General features: G+C 37.3%; 1 protein-coding gene across 5 annotated transcripts in view; it reads left to right on the top strand.

The window, feature by feature from the left end:
* IL6ST (interleukin 6 cytokine family signal transducer) overlaps positions 1-17,875 on the top strand; it is a 63,253-nt gene that overhangs the window by 3,000 nt on the left and 42,378 nt on the right. For 4 of the 5 annotated variants that reach the window (XM_075021571.1, XM_075021569.1, XM_075021568.1 and 1 more), the window contains exons 2-8: positions 4,915-4,995; positions 6,127-6,438; positions 8,251-8,383; positions 9,152-9,312; positions 9,655-9,806; positions 12,326-12,485; positions 17,468-17,550. In XM_075021571.1, coding sequence (XP_074877672.1) covers positions 4,929-4,995; positions 6,127-6,438; positions 8,251-8,383; positions 9,152-9,312; positions 9,655-9,806; positions 12,326-12,485; positions 17,468-17,550 — 1,068 coding nt within the window. In that variant the 5' untranslated portion in view covers positions 4,915-4,928. Of the gene's footprint in view, positions 1-3,946; positions 4,334-4,914; positions 4,996-6,126; positions 6,439-8,250; positions 8,384-9,151; positions 9,313-9,654; positions 9,807-12,325; positions 12,486-17,467; positions 17,551-17,875 lie in introns of those variants that run through there. The other variant, XM_075021570.1, reaches the window with a different exon arrangement.

The raw sequence follows: 17,875 nt of genomic DNA, 5'->3' as shown, positions 1-17,875 counted from the left end.
TAAGTATTTTAAATATGAAAAATTTTCAGAATATTCTGTGCATATAATGTTATATAAGGTTTTTAAAGTTATTTTCTTAGAGGTGTTTGGAGGGGTTTTGAGTCTCAGATGTTTCCAAGAAGGAAGGAAGCTTGCAGATTAAATAGTCTTAATTAGAAAGCACTTACAGTGTGAGTAATCAAAATTCCTTGAGGATAGTTACAGCTTTTACATGGGCTTTAAGTACTACCTGGCTTGTTATAAAACCTCAAGCAGTAGCTGCTATGTGCAGTATCACTTGCTCTGTCTTCCTAAGCTATGTGGATTATTAATAAGAGATTACCATTTGAAGCTGTAAATTTAGCTCTTATTTTTTTGAGGAATTTCTGGAAAAAAATTTGCCAGCAACCTTTGGGGTTTCGTAATTGATGTGATGATGAACCGTAATAGACCTAACACCTTCCTGTGGTGGTTGTGATGTTACTTATACTTCTTGACTTGCAAGCTGGCTTTGCTGGCAAGAACATGTTATTTTGGCTGTAGTGTCTTGACCTACAAATGACAACTTCAGTTTACTTGGACCTGAAATGGAGAGGTGATAATTCATCATGTGACATATACCTGTATTCATTTTGGGGTAGTTTTCATCATTTATGAAATAAGATTAATTTGTAAGAATTCTCTCTGTTGCTCAGAATAAATAGTGATTGCCATTTTGCATGAATGCCTGACATTTCTTCAAAACCTGTTATTTACAAGATAGTCATAAAACTTAATGCTGTTGCTACTTTGTGCATAGAAAGCTCGACTATAGGGTCGTTATTAGTTTTTCATAGGACACTGCCTGAAGCATCAGTTGAAGATTCAGGCATAAAGGCTTAGTGCTTTTCTTTCAAAATGGCAGCAGGATGTGAAGAATAATAGAAGTCCCATATGATTTAGAGATTAAATGGGATGATCTTATGACATACAAGTTTCATATGTCTGTCTTTACTGAAGTAATCGTAGCATTTTAACAGGTTTTTTTCCTCTTTAAGGTAACTTGTGTTCTCCAAGTTAAGGACTGTCAACAGCAGCAGTTCTAAATTGACCATGTTATTTTTACTGTGTAGTATTTAGATGGACTTTGATCCTTTGCACTTTGGCAGACTTAACTATTGAGGTAACCTGACAAACTTCTAACATCAGTTTTTTTCTCTGTCTCCCTTTCCTCTTCACTTAGTGGTCCACAACAACTACATAGTATAGATAAAATGTTGATTTGGCTTTTTTTAGAAAAAAAAAAAAGGCTTCTGAAGTGACTAGCTGCTTCAATGTTAGTTCAGCATCAGGTTGAACTTTCACCTTAGATTCCTAATACACTACACCAGTCTGTAAAACAGAAGATTTTGGGCTGTGTTGCATAATCACAGAAACTATTGAATTTTCTGTTGTCCAGACTTGCAACTTAGTCTGACTTTGAGTTGTTAATGGTGAACAATTGGTGTTTAGCAGCATTTCTTTTGAATGATAGCACTATGTTTTAAAGTTTTGGTATAGCTAATATGCAGGGTTTCTGCACTGTCTGCACCTCGGCATGTTTATATGCTCAGATTAGAAAATGCTAGTTTCCATTAAAGTATCTTCCTTGCTCTGATCTGAAGTATGGCTCCCTGTTCTGTTAGTTATAGGCCCCACCATATTTTTTTCTTTTTTTATGGCTTTTATCTAGCCAAGATGGATGGAAGTGCCTAGTGTAACTCTGATTCTTTTCCCTAGAACTAAATTTTGATTAAGAATCAGTCTTGTGAAAGGTAGAGAGACTAATGTTTTAAAAAATAGCACGCATTAGAAGGGATTGCAATAGCCCCTTTGTGGATTCAGAGGTGTGTAGCTTCAATTTTCTTCAAACTGCATTGATCAGCAGGGGGGAAAAGTAAAATACATCAGAACAGCCTAAAAGCAGATATATGCTGAACTGTAGCATGATTTTGATACTACAGTCACAACTGCTTGTTTCCCACACAGTAGGTGAGTGGGCTTTCCCACTTAACTTTCCGTTGCAGGTGATGGAGCATGAGTCTCAGTTCTCTTGCCTTTCAGGAGCTGAGTGTGGTGGAGTAAGTGCTATAAACTGTGGAGGGTTTCTTTGCTCCCTCAAAACAGCTATTAAACTTTCCAAAGTGCAAAGTAGTAGAGATTTGGACTCAGTTTCCCATGTGTAAATGAATCTGCTCAGGACAACTGAAATGTTGTATTCCAGGTCTGGAGGACAGTTGAATACAGAAATGGCATTTATTTAAAAGGGTGAAGTCATCTTATTTTGATTTCTTACCAGCAAAATATGTGATAATTCTGTATTATTGTTTACTTCTGTTGAGTTCATTATTGCTTTTTAAGTGTTGGCTTTTATGTTCCTTCAGGTGCTTCATAGTATTTTTTTAATTAACCTTAGCCATACTTGATGACTTTAATACCAGCAGTTCTTGAATAGTTCTGTGGAAATATTGTTTAACCTGAAATAAATCATTACCTAAAAGAAAACTAATAACTTTGTAATGATGTAATACTTATCTTAGCTGACATTGCCATTATACTAATGTCGTACCAATTGTGATACAAAATGGGAGAGAAATGCTATATTGAACATTCTTTTTAAAAACTTTACTTTTTGCCTTTTTACATCTGCTTCACACTTTCCTCTTCAGTGTGGAAGCTGTTTCTGCTGCTCTTCTGCAGCTTTTGGCAATGAGCAGGGAAGTGGAGCTGCTGCTTCTTTCCACCTAGCTTGTTAGTTGCCCTCAGAGTTCTCATGAGTTTCAGATCTTCTGCAATGCAAGTTGTTCAACTTAAATAGCTTTAAATGAATCTTGTTTAAAATAACGCATCTTAAGGTCTATCCTTAATAGAGCACAACAAGCTTTAGGTAGCAAGCAGTATTTCTGGTAAATGTTAGTAAGTCAAGACACTACAATAGATTCCTGTATGCTGGTTTTATTTAGTGTCTAAAGACCTAAATCAAAAGAGAATACTCTTCTGAGTTTGGTTGCATTCACCATGTGAATTTATTAAAATTTGTGAAACCAGTTGGGGTTTTTTAAATGCAGAAAGGCATGGGTGGGTAGAAACCCTATTTTTCAGATATTGGAAGACTTTATGTCCATAATAAGCAAAAATCAATTGGTTTAGTTACTGTATGCTTGTAATAAATATCTAAACATGTATTGCACTTAAAACTCTGTAATGGTTTTCATATCTAGCCCAGTGAGAGTACTTGAGTGTAATATAAAAAAAATGAATAGCTTTTTGATTCTCAACTCCATACAACTACAGTCTGATTATAAATAAGTCTCATTATTTAATTAAAAAAACCAGCCTCTAGTGACAAATATAAATGCCTGTTAATATAACTGTCAAGTCTCCTAATCAGCAGTATTTCTAGTACAGAATTTCTATATAGCAAATTTTGGTGGGCTTTGAGTAGTGAACTCACAAGTATAGATGCAAATAAAGATACTGCTGAGTGATTCTGATGGCTATTATTTTAGTCCAAACTGAAACACATCTACATTGGTGAGCCCTACAGAGACTCTGCTGTAAAGGTTTGAGATTGGCTTTCATTTAGTTGTTGGTTTCTAATTCTTGTGAAGAGATATTTTCTTTACCTTGTACTGCTTACCTTGATTTGTTTAAAAAAAAAGGGGGGGGGGGGAGCTGAGGTTGTAGCTTGGTATTGATACATTGGTGCTTAAATGCGTTGTCTAGTTTTATTGATCAGTATGAAATGCCTTGTGTCTTTCTGTCATTTTTATAAAGTAAACTACATGCAGTCAAAGCAAAGGAGTATTTCTGGTCATAAATTGCAGTTTCTTTTCCTTTTTGATAATAGTAAAAGTAGCTTTTAAATTTTCCTTTCTATGGAATACTGTGGAATTCCATTAAACTTCTTAGTGAGTTGCCTTTTATAGGGGTAAAGCTCAGAATACCAGTTTCCGAAGAAGTTTTGCCAGGTCAGTGAAAATAAACTTAAGAAGCAGGATTGTTATAGGCAATCTCATCTCAAATCTTAGTAAACCTAGAAACTCTATGTTTAGTTTCTAGCTATAAGAACAATATGTTCATATGCTTAGTATGGAATGGTCAGTTGCTTTTGGTAATTTAGGGCTGCTTTATAACTGCAGGTTGAGAAATTCAGAAGAGACTGCAACTTCAAAACAACTGGAGTGGAAGCTACTCTGTGAATGCTTCACTTTCTCTAAACTGTTTTGCAGAATTGTCAAAATGGAGAACAAGTGAGCTCTGCTGCAATACAGAAATAAAGAACATAAGATATTAAAAAAAACTCTCCAACTTTTGAGGAATTACAAACTCGCTTGTAAGGTTTTGAAGAATTAGTTAATGCTTTTTCTGTAGTAGTCCAACAGTTCTTGATATGGAAGTGGTGTGCTTCGTAATTCTTAAATGTATTCTAAGTCACTCTTGTGATTGAGACACATGTTTTTGTGGTGAGTTGTTCTGAACCTTGTGCAAAGCGCTTATATCAGTGCCCTTGAAAGCTGGGTAAGTATGGTAACCATAATCAAATTCATAGGGTTCTGTTTTAAAACCTGAACCACCATGTTATGCTCTCTGTTCTAACTGAACCTCCCACAGAAGTACCAGTGAAATTTCTTTCCATATATGACATGAAAACCTTAAGCTGTTGCATTTCTCAAATTTGTGACTAAAGAGGCTTTAAACTGCATCAGTTGTCTCACGTAGACATTGGATTTTGTTATAGGAGTAAAATGGAAACAATATGCCAGTTCTTTCTCTAGAGGGAGAAGATACTGTTTCAAGAAAGTAAATGTGCATACCTGAGAAACTGTCATAGATCGAATGCAAATCTGAATTTGACAGTGATCTGAAGTGAAGAGTAATAGTTTAAATTTAAAAAATAATGTGCCTCTGTTACAGGAATTCTGTGCAGCATGTTTTCTGGGTGGAACTGGGTGGCCCATTGCTTGTATCTGCTCTTGAATATTTGTTCTCTTGAAGGTAAGACTTCTGTGTCTCAAACAGAAGAGACTTGTACAACTATTTTAATCAGACGCTTGAACTACATACTTGCTTTTTGTCTAGGTACTTACGGGGGGGGGGGGGGGGCAGAAAGCAAGGTGTATTAGGATAGAGAGACCTACTCTATGCTCTTAATACTATGGTAAAATAATGTATGTTAAACCAATACTCACTTCTGCTTCTATTCATCACTCGTGTGTACAGAGATGGTGAGGAGTGACTGGTCAGTGGAAGTTTGCTTTGCTTCCACTGACATTACTGGAGCTAGTCACTGTAGCAAACTGAAGTTTAATTTCACATATGCCAAATAGTATCTAAATGAAAGCATGTCTTAGTCTAAATGCTGTTAAAGCAATAAGCTACCAGTGAACTAGTGTAGTGGGCTCTGTGATCAAGTTACAGCTGTGGGCCACTGCTGTTGTGTAGCAAATGATTATCCTCAAGATGTTTATGTATGGCTGTTGATTGAAGGCAGTATTTCAGTCACCTATTTTCTTCTTTAACACTTGACGCTTTTCTCTTTATGTGGCTCTATAGTGATAGTAACAATTTTATTGTTGTGTTCAAGTTACTTTGTGTAAAAAAAAAAAAAACAAGCCTGTCAAAGGTGCAGAGTTCACTATAATTCTTAAATATGCTTGTAGTATACACACTGAAGCTTTTGAAATGGATAACTCAAGTATTCAACTGTTTGCATGCAATTCTTCTAAAACTAGTCCACCACAACAAAGGTGCACACTTATCCCAATTTTTTGTTAACTTTCTCTACAGAAAATACATTTCTAACCTCAACTATATTACCTTCTTCCTTCGAAACATACTAAACATTCAATCCTTGACTGTACTCTCTCTGTAAAGGCCCTTGTTGTTAATAGAGCTTTCTTGCTTGGTAAAATGCTTTTGCAAAGCCTGGGGAGCACTACACTGGTTTTGCCCCTTAAATCTGCTTCATGGTCCACTAATGCATTTCAGTTTTATAACTGTCAAGTAACTAATTCATTTGCTGCTTGGACACATGTATTTTTAACATTACACTAGTGTTGTATCAGCAATATTGCTTATGGAATGCTCTGTAGCTTTTAATAAAGATGCAATTCTTTTTCTTTTTAGTTTCAGGTGGACTTGTACAGTCATGTGGTCACATCATCCCAGAGTCTCCTGTATTGGCCCTTGGTTCCAATTTCACAGCATTATGCATTTTGAATGAGAGTTGTCTTGACTTTGGCAATATCTATGCTAATCAAATCATCTGGAAAATTAAAAATAAAGTGGTACCTAAAGAACAGTATCGTGAAATAAACAGAACCGTTTCCAGTGTCACATTTAATGACACTTCTTCACTAGCTACTCCTCTGACATGCAACATTTTAGCAGATGGACAGATTGAGCAGAACATTTATGGAATTACAGTTACAATAGGCTGTAAGTACCATTTTTCTTGCCTTTTATTCTGGTCTTAAGAAAATTGCTTCTGAGAAACAGGGAGGAGAATACAAACAATGGAAAGTGTTCATATCTTGAGATGCTCATTTCCATTCCCTCAGTTCCTGGATAACTGTATAAAAACATTGTCAGATTACATGCTGTCAAAGCTGGTAAATACGCACAGAATAAAGTTTTCCAAAAAACAGAAAATACTCTGGAGTATTTCAGTGTTGAAATGGGAAGGAAACAGAACGCAATAGAAAAATGTTGAAGCAGGAATGTTTAAATTACAAAAAGAAAATGTGAATTCAACTGAAATAGATCTAGGAAATAGACTAACTTTTCCTTACTTCTTGCTTCTGTTCAGTGTTCAAGGAAATACCACAAGGTCATATGTCCTGCTTTCATAATAACACTATGAAATCGATGTTTTCTTCATTAATGGACTGAGAAACATTTAGTTCATCTGTATCACTAAAGCTAACCTGAACTGCCTTAAGGATAGAACATACTATTTGAATTACTCTGCCACTATATATAAGAAAATACTTTTAACTGATTATAAACTTCCCTTGTTCAAGCATGATAGCACTTGCATAGTTTTGAACAAGTGCACTTTGACACAAGACTGAGGTTTTGAGAAAGTAATATGAATAACTTAATATACTGCTTCTTAATTAGTTGGTGGACTGTTCATAAAATAAGTCTTCCAATGGCTGATGAATTATGTTGCCTCCTAGTGTTGGCAAAAGGCATTGCAGTTGCTGCAAGGTCTGTGTACAAAAGGCTGACTTGAGTTCACCATTTAAACTAATGAGGTTCTAGCATGAGTTCCAACGTGTGTTGACAGAAAAAGAATCTTTTCTATTTCAAATTCTGAAGAGTAAATTTTTTACCAGAAAAGACAGGCAAAATATATGGAAAGGTGAGGACAGATACAATATCCTAAGATGATAAACTGAATGACAGTACAGATAACATTCTACAGCTGTAATTCACATATGGATCTTGAGATGCATTTGTGTTTAAAGATACTGTATTTTCATACTGTCAATTAAAGGAAAATTCTGTGAACAGTGAGAGTAGCAACAGGTTTAAGAAGAATACAGCTATTCAAGAACAAAACTGTAAGGTTCATAGCAAAGTTCTGTTGAAAATAACATTCTGCTTGAAAGGAAATAAGATACTTCAAGTGCATTATACTCTATTAAATAGTGGCATTCTAAAAGCTAGAAACAAACTCTTTGTATGCGGTCACTTCAATTTAAGGAGGAAAATAGTTTAGCTGCACTCTGAAGAAGTTTCTTACACACTACTAATGTGCATTAATGAAGATCCTTTCTCTTTCTTGTAGGTGTTTGCAGTTAAATTGTCCTTCTTTTCTAGCTCAGGTGGGGGAGAATAGACCTATCACAGTTGCCTTAGAGCTCAGGTTATTGGCAAAGTCAGCATATGCCAATCCACCTTAGTGCTCATTAACATTTTTTTTCTGTGTGAATTAAAATAGATTTAGATGAGAGATTGTTGATATCAGGTTTTTGCCTCAAAGAATGAGAAATATTCTGTGCTGTTCCTTACTGTCAAGTGCTTGTTCTTCCTGCAGCCTACTGTTTCTTAGAGCAGCTTGTTAGGCGTCTTAACTTCCATTGCTGGATGGCATCCAGCACTTTTTGCCCCCTCCTTTAGAAATAAATCTGACTGTAAATACTTCTGATGTTCACTGAAATTGCTCTGATGGGACACTTGGCATGATTCTTACTGGATTGAAATGTGTATATAGATTAATTATTGCTAACTTTTTCTGTACAGTGCCCCCAGAGAAGCCCAAAAACTTAAGTTGCATTGTGCATCAGAAGTCAAGACTCAGATATCCTATGACTTGTACCTGGAACCCTGGCCGGCATACGTTCCTGGACACTCACTTTAGGTTGAAATACAGATGGTAAGTAGTCCTTTATAGAATATCTAAATAATTTTGAAGAATATTTGTTGTAGGCTTGAAATTCCTTGATACTTTGGAAGAGTTCTTCACTAAAATCCAGTTTCCTAGAGTATTGCTCTCTATTTTGGCGGAAGGGAAGAGTTAAAGAAGTTCACATTTAAAGTAATTCTAAATCAGACTTGAAATTTTGTTGCTGCACTTATTTTGGAGTAACAGCTATCTAGTATTTTTCCGTTTTTCAAATACATGAGTAGTGTCGTGTGAGTACAGCACACCTAATCATTAGGTGGCTGGACCCAAATTATATATTTCACTTTTTTCTGTGGTGAATGTTCTATCCCATTCTAAACAGGTAGAAGATGTCCCTGCTCATTGCAGGTAATACTGACTACATCTTTTACTGCATTAATATGCTTCTAGTTACTAGCCATAGTGCTTTTGATTAAATGTATCAATTCTTGATCTTTATTTTTTAAGTTAAGTTAGGGTTTTGTACAACTTTATAATTACAATACTATGGCATGTGCTTTTGAAAATATGTGACTTGAAGTCAAGGATTTTATTCTAGTTTCTGTTTTAATGCAAACATGCATTTCTGGCTGAACAAGCCATTGTAATCTCTTCACCTTTTCTTCCCACGCCTCTGCTTACAAAGATAATGGCAGAGGGGAGACATGAGCTAAACTGATTGATCACTCTGATTTACTTAGAGATTCTCTAAAGGAAACCAAACTTACTGCTTTGTACCTTGTTTTTTCTTTTATTTAGGCCACAAGAGAACTTTCCTGACTGTATACCAAAAGATGTAAACAATTCTTGTACGATTGATGATGTTCAGTTCTTTGTTAACCTGGAGGTCTGGGTAGAAGCAGCAAATGCTCTTGGGAAGGCTGAATCTGATCCTCTTGTTATTGATCCCATTGAGATTGGTAACTATATGCCTCTTAATAAAGCTTTATTAGTACATAACTGCTGCTTCTGTGCATATTGCTGAATGGGTATGTTCATGTTTCTTTACTCTAAAAATTTAACACTGCCAAAATATTGGTGACTAGAACTTGGACTGTGCTGGACAAAGGTAGGGAGAGTGAGAGATTTGATCACAATTCAGATAGCAAGTTCTTGTTGAGTAGTCTGCTTTAGAAACTGGTGTGAAATACAGCCATTTGAGCTTGTGAAAGGCTTTAATAGTAGTGTTACAACATAGTGTACCAACTGCTAGAGGCATGATAAATTACAGTTGTAGAGTTGACTAACTCCTTCTCTTCTAGTTAAACCTCTGTCGCCCCGCAACTTATCAGTCAACTCAGGAATACTACCAACTGTTCTGAAGCTTTCCTGGGAGAATCAGATTTCTATAGCTGTGATGAAGCTGAAATTCAATATTCGCTATAGGATCATTGGTGACACAAACTGGATGCAGGTAATCCCACTAATGTCCCTTGCCACTCTTCTGCTGTAACCCAGCCATTTGTCAAACCGTGAAAGTTGCCTCACTGCTGCAGTTCAGAGGATTAGCTTTATCATCCTTAGGCCTTATGTGGCCTCCCAAGGTAGTTTATCTGGCCTATTCATAAAGGCTATGATCTAGGGGTTTTCGGCACAATCTAGAGTACATTGACCTTGTCTTTTCTCTGTGGACTTCTTTGCTGGCCTTCCCCATCATGTTGCAGTATGTTTATTCTGAATTTTTTGTTCTGTACATGCAACATCTAGAATATTCATGGACTTTTATCTTCCCATGCACATGCAAAACTACTGATTTAAATATCATTTAAAGCTTGGGCAAACACTGTACAGTGCTGGGATGCTTTTTTGAACTTGCTGCACCTGTACTTGGGTCACAACAACCCCATGCAATGCTACAGGCTTGGGGAAGAGTGGCTGGAAAGCTGCCTGGTGGAAAAGGGAGTGTTGGTTGATAGCTGGCTGAATATGAGCCAGTGGTGTGCCCAGGTGGCCAGGAAGGCCAACAGCATCCTGGCTTGTACCAGAAATACTGTGGCCAGCAGGACTAGGGAAGTGATTGTCCCCCTGTACTCAGCACTGATGAGACCTCACCTCGAGTCCTGTGTTTGGTTTTGGGCCCCTCACTACAGGAAAGACATGGAGGTGCTGGAGCACCAAAGAAGGGTAATGAAGCTGGTGAAGGGTCTAGAAAACAAGTCCTATGAGGAGCAGCTGAGGGAACTGGGGTTGTTTAGCCTGAAGAAAAGGAGGCTGGTGGGAGACCTTACCGCTCTCTACAACTACCTGAAAGGAGGTTGTAGCGAGGTGGGTGTCAGTCTCTTCTCCCAGGTAACAAGTGATAGGATGAGAGAAAATGGCCTCAAGTTGCACCAGGGGAGGTTTAGATTGGATATTAGGAAAATTTCTTTATTGAAAGGGTTGTCAAGCATTGGACCAGGCTGCCCAGGGAAATGGTTGAGTTGCCATCCCTGGAGGTATTTAAAAGATGTGTAGATGTGGCACTTAGGGACATGGTTTAGTGGTGGACTTGGCAGTGTTATGTTTACAGTTGGACTTGATCTTACACGTCTTTTCCAACCTGAATGATTCTATGATTCTATACAGTATGGTTGTCCTGCATGCATGCCTTAAGCCTGATGCAGTCAAGGAACTGGAAAAAAGTAAGGCATATGCCTTACCTGAATATGTTCATATCATCCAGAGTTGTGGGGTTTTTTTCTTCTACATCAGCCTATGGACATATTTTCAATAGCTTCTCAGTTCTGCCTTTCTTTAAGCCTTCTCTCACAGCAGCACTATTCCAGGAACACTCTTATCAAGATCTTCCCATTTTTTGTTTCAGTACAGATGGCCAAAAGTATTCTGAATTTCATGACTTGTTGGAAGGAACACTGCTTCTGACTTAACCAAAATATGGTGTTTGAAGCAGGTAGCATAACACAGCTACTTGTGACTAATGTAGTGTGATCCTTTGGAGGAAATTTTCAAGTGTTAGATGCAGACATTGATTATTAAGGTCACCTGTATTGGTATTTTAAAGAGCACTGCCCTGCACAGCTTATTCTGCAACTCCAGGATCTATTGACATGTTGTCCTATTAAGTCATTTTAATTTGTCTTGCCCTTTTAACATATGCACAAGACCATTGAAATAGTAATTTTTAAAACAACTGAGCTTGTGTAGCTGTGGTAAAATTTGACTCCTTTGACAGTTGTTTACACTTAGGATTAACCTTTTGAGTGTCCTGCATGTGTGTTTAATCTGCAGTCATTTCTCTTGCAGGGTTGTTCACTAGAAAAAACCCTTTAACTGCAAGTGGAATAATGTGGGATGAGTCAGTATGTGTGACCTACATATATCTATTATCTACATCACACATCTGTTTCTGTGCATATACAATAAGAATATTTTCTGGCATTCAGTTGCTAATCTAAGATAGAGGAAAGAGCTTATGAAAATAAAGCCATTTATTAGCAAAAGTATAAACTACTCTAAAACAAACTATTTCCAATGTCAGTTAAGAAACACTGTTGTGTATCAGTGGAAGCAATAATCGTGGATTCTCTAGCTTTATAGGAGGTTTCTAGCACAGGTATTTTACAGTCAACAATCAAGCAGATAACCTAGCAAAGTTCTGAAATGTGACGGGGGATATTGTAGATCAGTAAGTAGAGGAATTATATAGGAAGGACAGAGAAGTAGACAGGAACTAATTAGAAAACACTGTCCTGAGATAGCTGCTTACCTATTGTAGTGTATGTATTGTATTATATCTGGTAAATATACACAAACCTGGTCCCTTACAAAACCATAGTTGAGAATTCAAGCTTTTGGAAATAGGTGAGAAAAACTATGTTGTTTGTATTGGGTATGTATGCTGTAGGAAGCCCTCTTGGATGGGAGCTGTAGTAGCACAAAACTCAGCTTTACAGTTTTTGATGAGTGCCTCTCAAATCTTTCTTCCATTTTTAGGTTCCTCCTGAAGATACAGCTTCACCAAGAACTTCATTCAGTGTTCAAGGGCTCAGACCCTACACAGAGTATGTCTTTTCAATTCGTTGCATGAAGGAAGATGGAGTGGGCTACTGGAGTGACTGGAGTGAAGAAAAAACTGGGGTCACAACTGAAGATAGTAAGTAATATATGAAAGTAGGTCACTGACTTTCAAAATGTGTGAGTGCTCAGCAATTTGGCAATAGCCAGCTGAATCGTGTATCCTCGCTTGAGCTGTTTGATTATACATGCAACAAGGCTCTCCTGAGTTACTTTCAGTACTGACCAACTTGAACCATGCATGCAAAGGAGCATAAAGCTAGTCTGCCTGTGTGAAAGGATATTTATTTTTTTTTTGGTAGACAGACTGCCTTAGTTTGTGAACAACTCAGTGTTTAGGAGACCGTTAAATAAAGTCATAGGTGAACAAGCATCAATAAGTATGAAACAGAAGATTTTAATCATACAGCATACATAGACTTCTTCACAAATTTAGTGAAGCCATGATATGAAATAATGTCATATGGGAAGTTAGCCTTTTATGCACTAAAGCATCTAAACCCTCTGGTTTACTCTTAACTTTTCCCAAGGTGTCCTGCATCTACAACACTTTCTTGCTTGTTGCAGCTGCCTTTGCACTGTCTTGTACCCACTTGTTTACAATATTCTGCACACAGTAATCAAGAGTCTTGCTGCTTATCACTGATCCAGTTGTCACTGTGGGAGGCATGAGAAAGAGATTGCCATCTGTTAACTGCTGACTTCAAGCAAGGTTGAGTCTTTGTGAAAAATGGTTTTATTTTAGCTGTATTTAATCACAAAAGTCACTGTTTCCTTACAATTTTCTATCTTGATGACATAATCATTGGAGTTGTCATCTTATAAATCTGGACTTGTAATATCCTGTCCCTTTGCCATAGGGGTGAATGCTGAGTTACTGCTATCGTGATGTAATGAGGAAAACTTTTACCATCAGCTTGTTGGGGACAGTATTTGGATCATGTTTAGTCTTGCACAAAAGGACTTTGCAAGCAGGATATATACAACTTCAAAGTATAAACCAATTACTACTTACAATATGCAAAAGATAGCAAACCACTAGGTTAAGATTTAGGTTCACAGCCCTGGGGAAAAGTTACTGCTGAAGAGCCTCAGTCAAGTGTCAGCCTTCACTGCTTTGTGGAACAAATCCTCAGCATGGCAAAGTTGCTGCCATGTACCAAATCTGTTTCACACTACAAGGTCATCAACTTGACTGGCCTTTCAACTCCTTCTGATGCTCCAGTCAGCTGTTATGGCATTGTCTGTTTCCATTGAACTATATGTTCTGCAGGTGTGCTGTGTTGCCCTGGACTCCTTCATATTCCTTTGGGACAGTGGCACTGTGGCTGTTACTGCACTCGGTCTCTTCTAAGATCTGTGTCCATTCTGTTCCACGGCATGTTTTTTAACTTCATTGATTGCTTCCAGTTGCTCATGAACACATGCATTGCTTGAAATGTACTGTGACATTAAAGTAATTACAACTCACTGTGTTATGAATTTAATAGACTTCACAGCACTTTTTTTTGGCTGTTTTGTTTTGCAGCGTTTCATGACTTAGCAATTGCTGTAGCAGCTATAAACCCATACAAAATAAAGTTGCACAATAACTGAGCAGTAATTATTGGAAAACTGACATTAAAATCATACCCATGCATTTGTTACAGTATGAAAAATCCTGTTCTCAGATAGTGGATTCTTACATTTTCCATTAACAGAACAAAAATACATGCAGTGTATACAAACACAACCTAGACCTATGCATTTGGCCCTTTAATTTGCTCTCCAAATAAAAGCCCCAGGCTTTGATGTATAACTTTCTGTGGTCTATTTTCCTTTTGTCATTCATCTGAATAGTACCCTTAGACTGAACTGGAATTAATTTAACATCTTTAATAGATGCTTGAGAGGTACTAACTGGTATCTTCTTGAATCTGAACCTCTACTGGTATCAGAACACCCTACATTAGTGTCTTGCTTCTTGCTAAAGGTAAGGAACTAATTTCAGTGTACAGTAAGCTGTTGAGGAATACCTGTGCTGTTAGTTGTGATACACTGCAAATGTAAATACAGTCTGTCTTCTGCTGGTAGAACAGCATTTTAACAAATTGTTGTAGCTATGCCTCCTAATGATAACAAGATAGTCACACTTTTTCTGCGTTGCTTGTTTATCAGTTTGCTATTGTAGCTATAAGTTGACAGTAAAATAATTTCCTATTCTGAATTTGCTTACAGACAACTTCAGAGGTGTGGTCACCTCTCGCAAATGCCTAGATACAGCTGCAAATTTATAGGATAGTGGGATAACTTAAGTTGGAAAGGAGCTCATGAGGTCCATAGTTCCCTGATCCTTTTTCTACCAAGTGTCAGGCTCAAACAAGGGACTTCAGGTTGCAATTTCGGCAAAACCTGTACCAAAATTTTGTTAATTGATTTTTACTGTACAGTTGCCTATTGCAAATGAAACAAGCAGGTGGGGGACACTTAAGTTACTTATACCATTATTATTGCCCTCAATCAAATTATAAAACCAACTTTTTAGATGTTGTGCTTTGTCTGAGACTTAGACCTGTATCTCAGAAGATTCTATATCTGCTTGCCTGCTGCATTCAAAAGATTTGGTGTTTGTCTCAGTAGCAAGCTACCAAGGTATGGGTGTATTTACCACTACTATATTCAGAAAGGTATACTTCTATATTTCCACTTGATTATGTTTCCAAGTGTTAAGTACTGTAACTATCAAGTGAAATTTCAACAGAATCCTTAAGTGCAAAGGAACAAATATACAACCATGATGCTGAAGACTAATGCAAGCATTCTGGCAATTTTGAAGTCTTTGGCAATTGTTTTACAACCTAATCCTTATCAGGAAACATCTACTTTTTACCTCCAAATAGTGGCTGTAGCCAAGGGTCTTTATATCCAGCAGACCAGGTTTGCTGCATAGCTGTGTATGTTACAATAACATGCACTGTGATTTCTGGGGATTCTAAAATTAGTAAATCACCCTCACAGGGATTTAATTTTAAAAGCTTTTTTGTTTTCCTCCTGAATCATCAGTAGCAGCAGCATTGGGAATCACTTGCTGATTTCTGACTTTAAAGAGACTTAAATGATGTGGGGATTTTGTCTTGTTTTTCCAGGACCTTGGTTATTACCAGTTAGAAACTATTCTCTTTCAATTCTAGGGTTATGAGGAGTGAAAATACTTTAGCTTTGTCCCATTTCCATTTCATTTCTACTTTGATAGCCTGGAAGACTGGCTTTGTTTCTGGCCTGTACTTGTCCTACCCCATATGGAGCCAATGAATGGACCTTCTGGTTGTGTGCTTGATACCCAGCAGGGACTCTATTCTTCCCTCTGACTGCTACAAATACTTTGTGATATCTGCTTAGTTTCTAAGTTAGCCTGATTTTTTTTTTTAAATGTGCTTTAGCCTTTCCTGCTTGTGTTCGTCCTGGTCTCCTTTCTGTAGTATCCTATCTGTTCCTTAGTGCCTTCCAAGGCACCCTCTTAAGCAGTCTTATTTAGCACAGCATTTCAGTGCATGTGTTTAAACAGAGTTAAACCAATGCAAGTTTCATTGTTGAAACACCACTTTGTGCTTGGAGCTTAACTAACTGCACTGAATCATAAATCCTTCCTTATTAATCCTAATTGAGCTCCCAGTAATGAGTTTGGACTGAATTCACAAGTCATCTTATATTGGAGAAGTAAGAAGAAGATTACAGTGTATACCCTACCTGTTTAAACAAAATGGAATTTATGTGTACATAGTGGCATTGCTTCAGCTCTATGCAAAATTTACTTTCTCTGGGGGAAATACTGTCAAATATTCTTTCAATATTCTAGTCACTTTTCAACTCCTAAGGACAGTATGGTTTTGTTTTTTGTGGTTACTGTCTCAACCTGAGCAATGAGGATTTCAGGACTGCCTATGTATTTAGACTGCCTTGCTGTTCTGCTGTGGTGACTGGCTTTGCAAAAATACTGCTATTAGTGATTAAGTACCCAGGCTTTATTTTAGCCTCAGAACAAAGGTGTTATGGTGGAAATGAACATAAGGCAGATCATGGTGCATTAATGATCTATATCAGGCAAGATGTATAATTGCTTCTGTTTCACATTAATCAAATCAGAGTACTCAAACAAGATTGTTAAGAGCAAGCTCCCTTTGCCTCAGTTCGCAGTTCTCCTTCCCTCTTGATGTAAAGCATAAGAGACAAGAGGCACGCTATAGAATTGATACTGGGTTTTGGAGGTAAAACAGCCAAAAACTCATACTGATTAATATTAAAAAATGCAATAAAAACTCCCAGAGAAAATACAGACTAGCAAGATTATAAATGTAAGTTCGTTTTAAGATCATCTTTCTGTTAGGGCTAAGGCCCTAACAAAGGATTGGCCACTTTTTATTGCTTTATGCACTGTAATAGATTGATTAATTCTACTTTGAAGTGAAATTTGTAGTGGAAGCACCACTTGAATTTTTTTACGGTACTGACACCAGAAAGTATTGTAGTATTATGCAAAAGTACTGCAGTTCTGTTACCCTTTTTAGCATAAAGGATATAGGAAACTCGGGGAATTCTGGCAGGAGAGATCTGTCTCCTTTTTAACTTTCCTGCACTTTCCTTTTTTAGGTGACTTGATATTGGGGTGGTAGGGAGAGTGTTGGGAGTTACAGACCATAGCAAGATTTGCAGCATACAGGTATTCAGGGCTGTGCCTCTGAACACAGGCTGCATGGTGTAGGTTTGGTCATGCCTCACTCAGCACTGTCATCTTGAGCCCATTGTGGCAGAAGCTCAGCATGGTGACTCTCAGTTATTTTGGTACTGTACACTTAGAGCAGAACTGGTGTTTTGCTCATCCCTTCAGGAAGTCTTTCCATGCAGGTGTTCCACATAATATACCAAGCATTACTTGATTTGAGGAACTAAAGAAACGCTTTTGGTATATGTTTTTATTTAAAAAAAAAAAAGGAGGGGGCATAACCTTCTAATGATAGTCAAAGGATTAATTCAAACAGACTAAATAAAAATATTTCTACTATTAAGCATTGCTTCTTTCATCAGAACCATCTAAAGGACCAGCCATATGGAGGATCATTGATGCATCTTGCTCACCAGCTTCCTGGACTGTGCATCTGATGTGGAAGGTAAAGCAGCATTATAAGCTGCAGGAATTGAGCATTCTTTTAAAAACATGAGTTTTTAAGTGGCAAAATTTACCTCAACAAACTTGAGTAGATAGCTGGGATAATACAGGTTTTATTGATACAAGAAGTGACTTCAATATTATTATAATAACAGCATAGATGTAAAGGCCATCAGTTAACTGACACACATCTGTGATCCAGAGTATACGGAATCCACTTCCAGATTCCTGACTTGCTGTCCTAAGGAGTCTGTGGAATTGGAAACTTTCACTTGAGCAAAGTAAACCTTCATGTTATGCCTCCTGCTGTATCCTAAAACTGGTAA

This window comes from Buteo buteo, chromosome Z (assembly GCF_964188355.1).
Source record: "Buteo buteo chromosome Z, bButBut1.hap1.1, whole genome shotgun sequence".
In the NCBI taxonomy this organism is placed as follows: domain Eukaryota; kingdom Metazoa; phylum Chordata; class Aves; order Accipitriformes; family Accipitridae; genus Buteo; species Buteo buteo.
The sequence above is the reverse complement of the archived record's forward strand: the minus strand, read 5'-3'. Positions and strand labels throughout refer to the sequence as shown.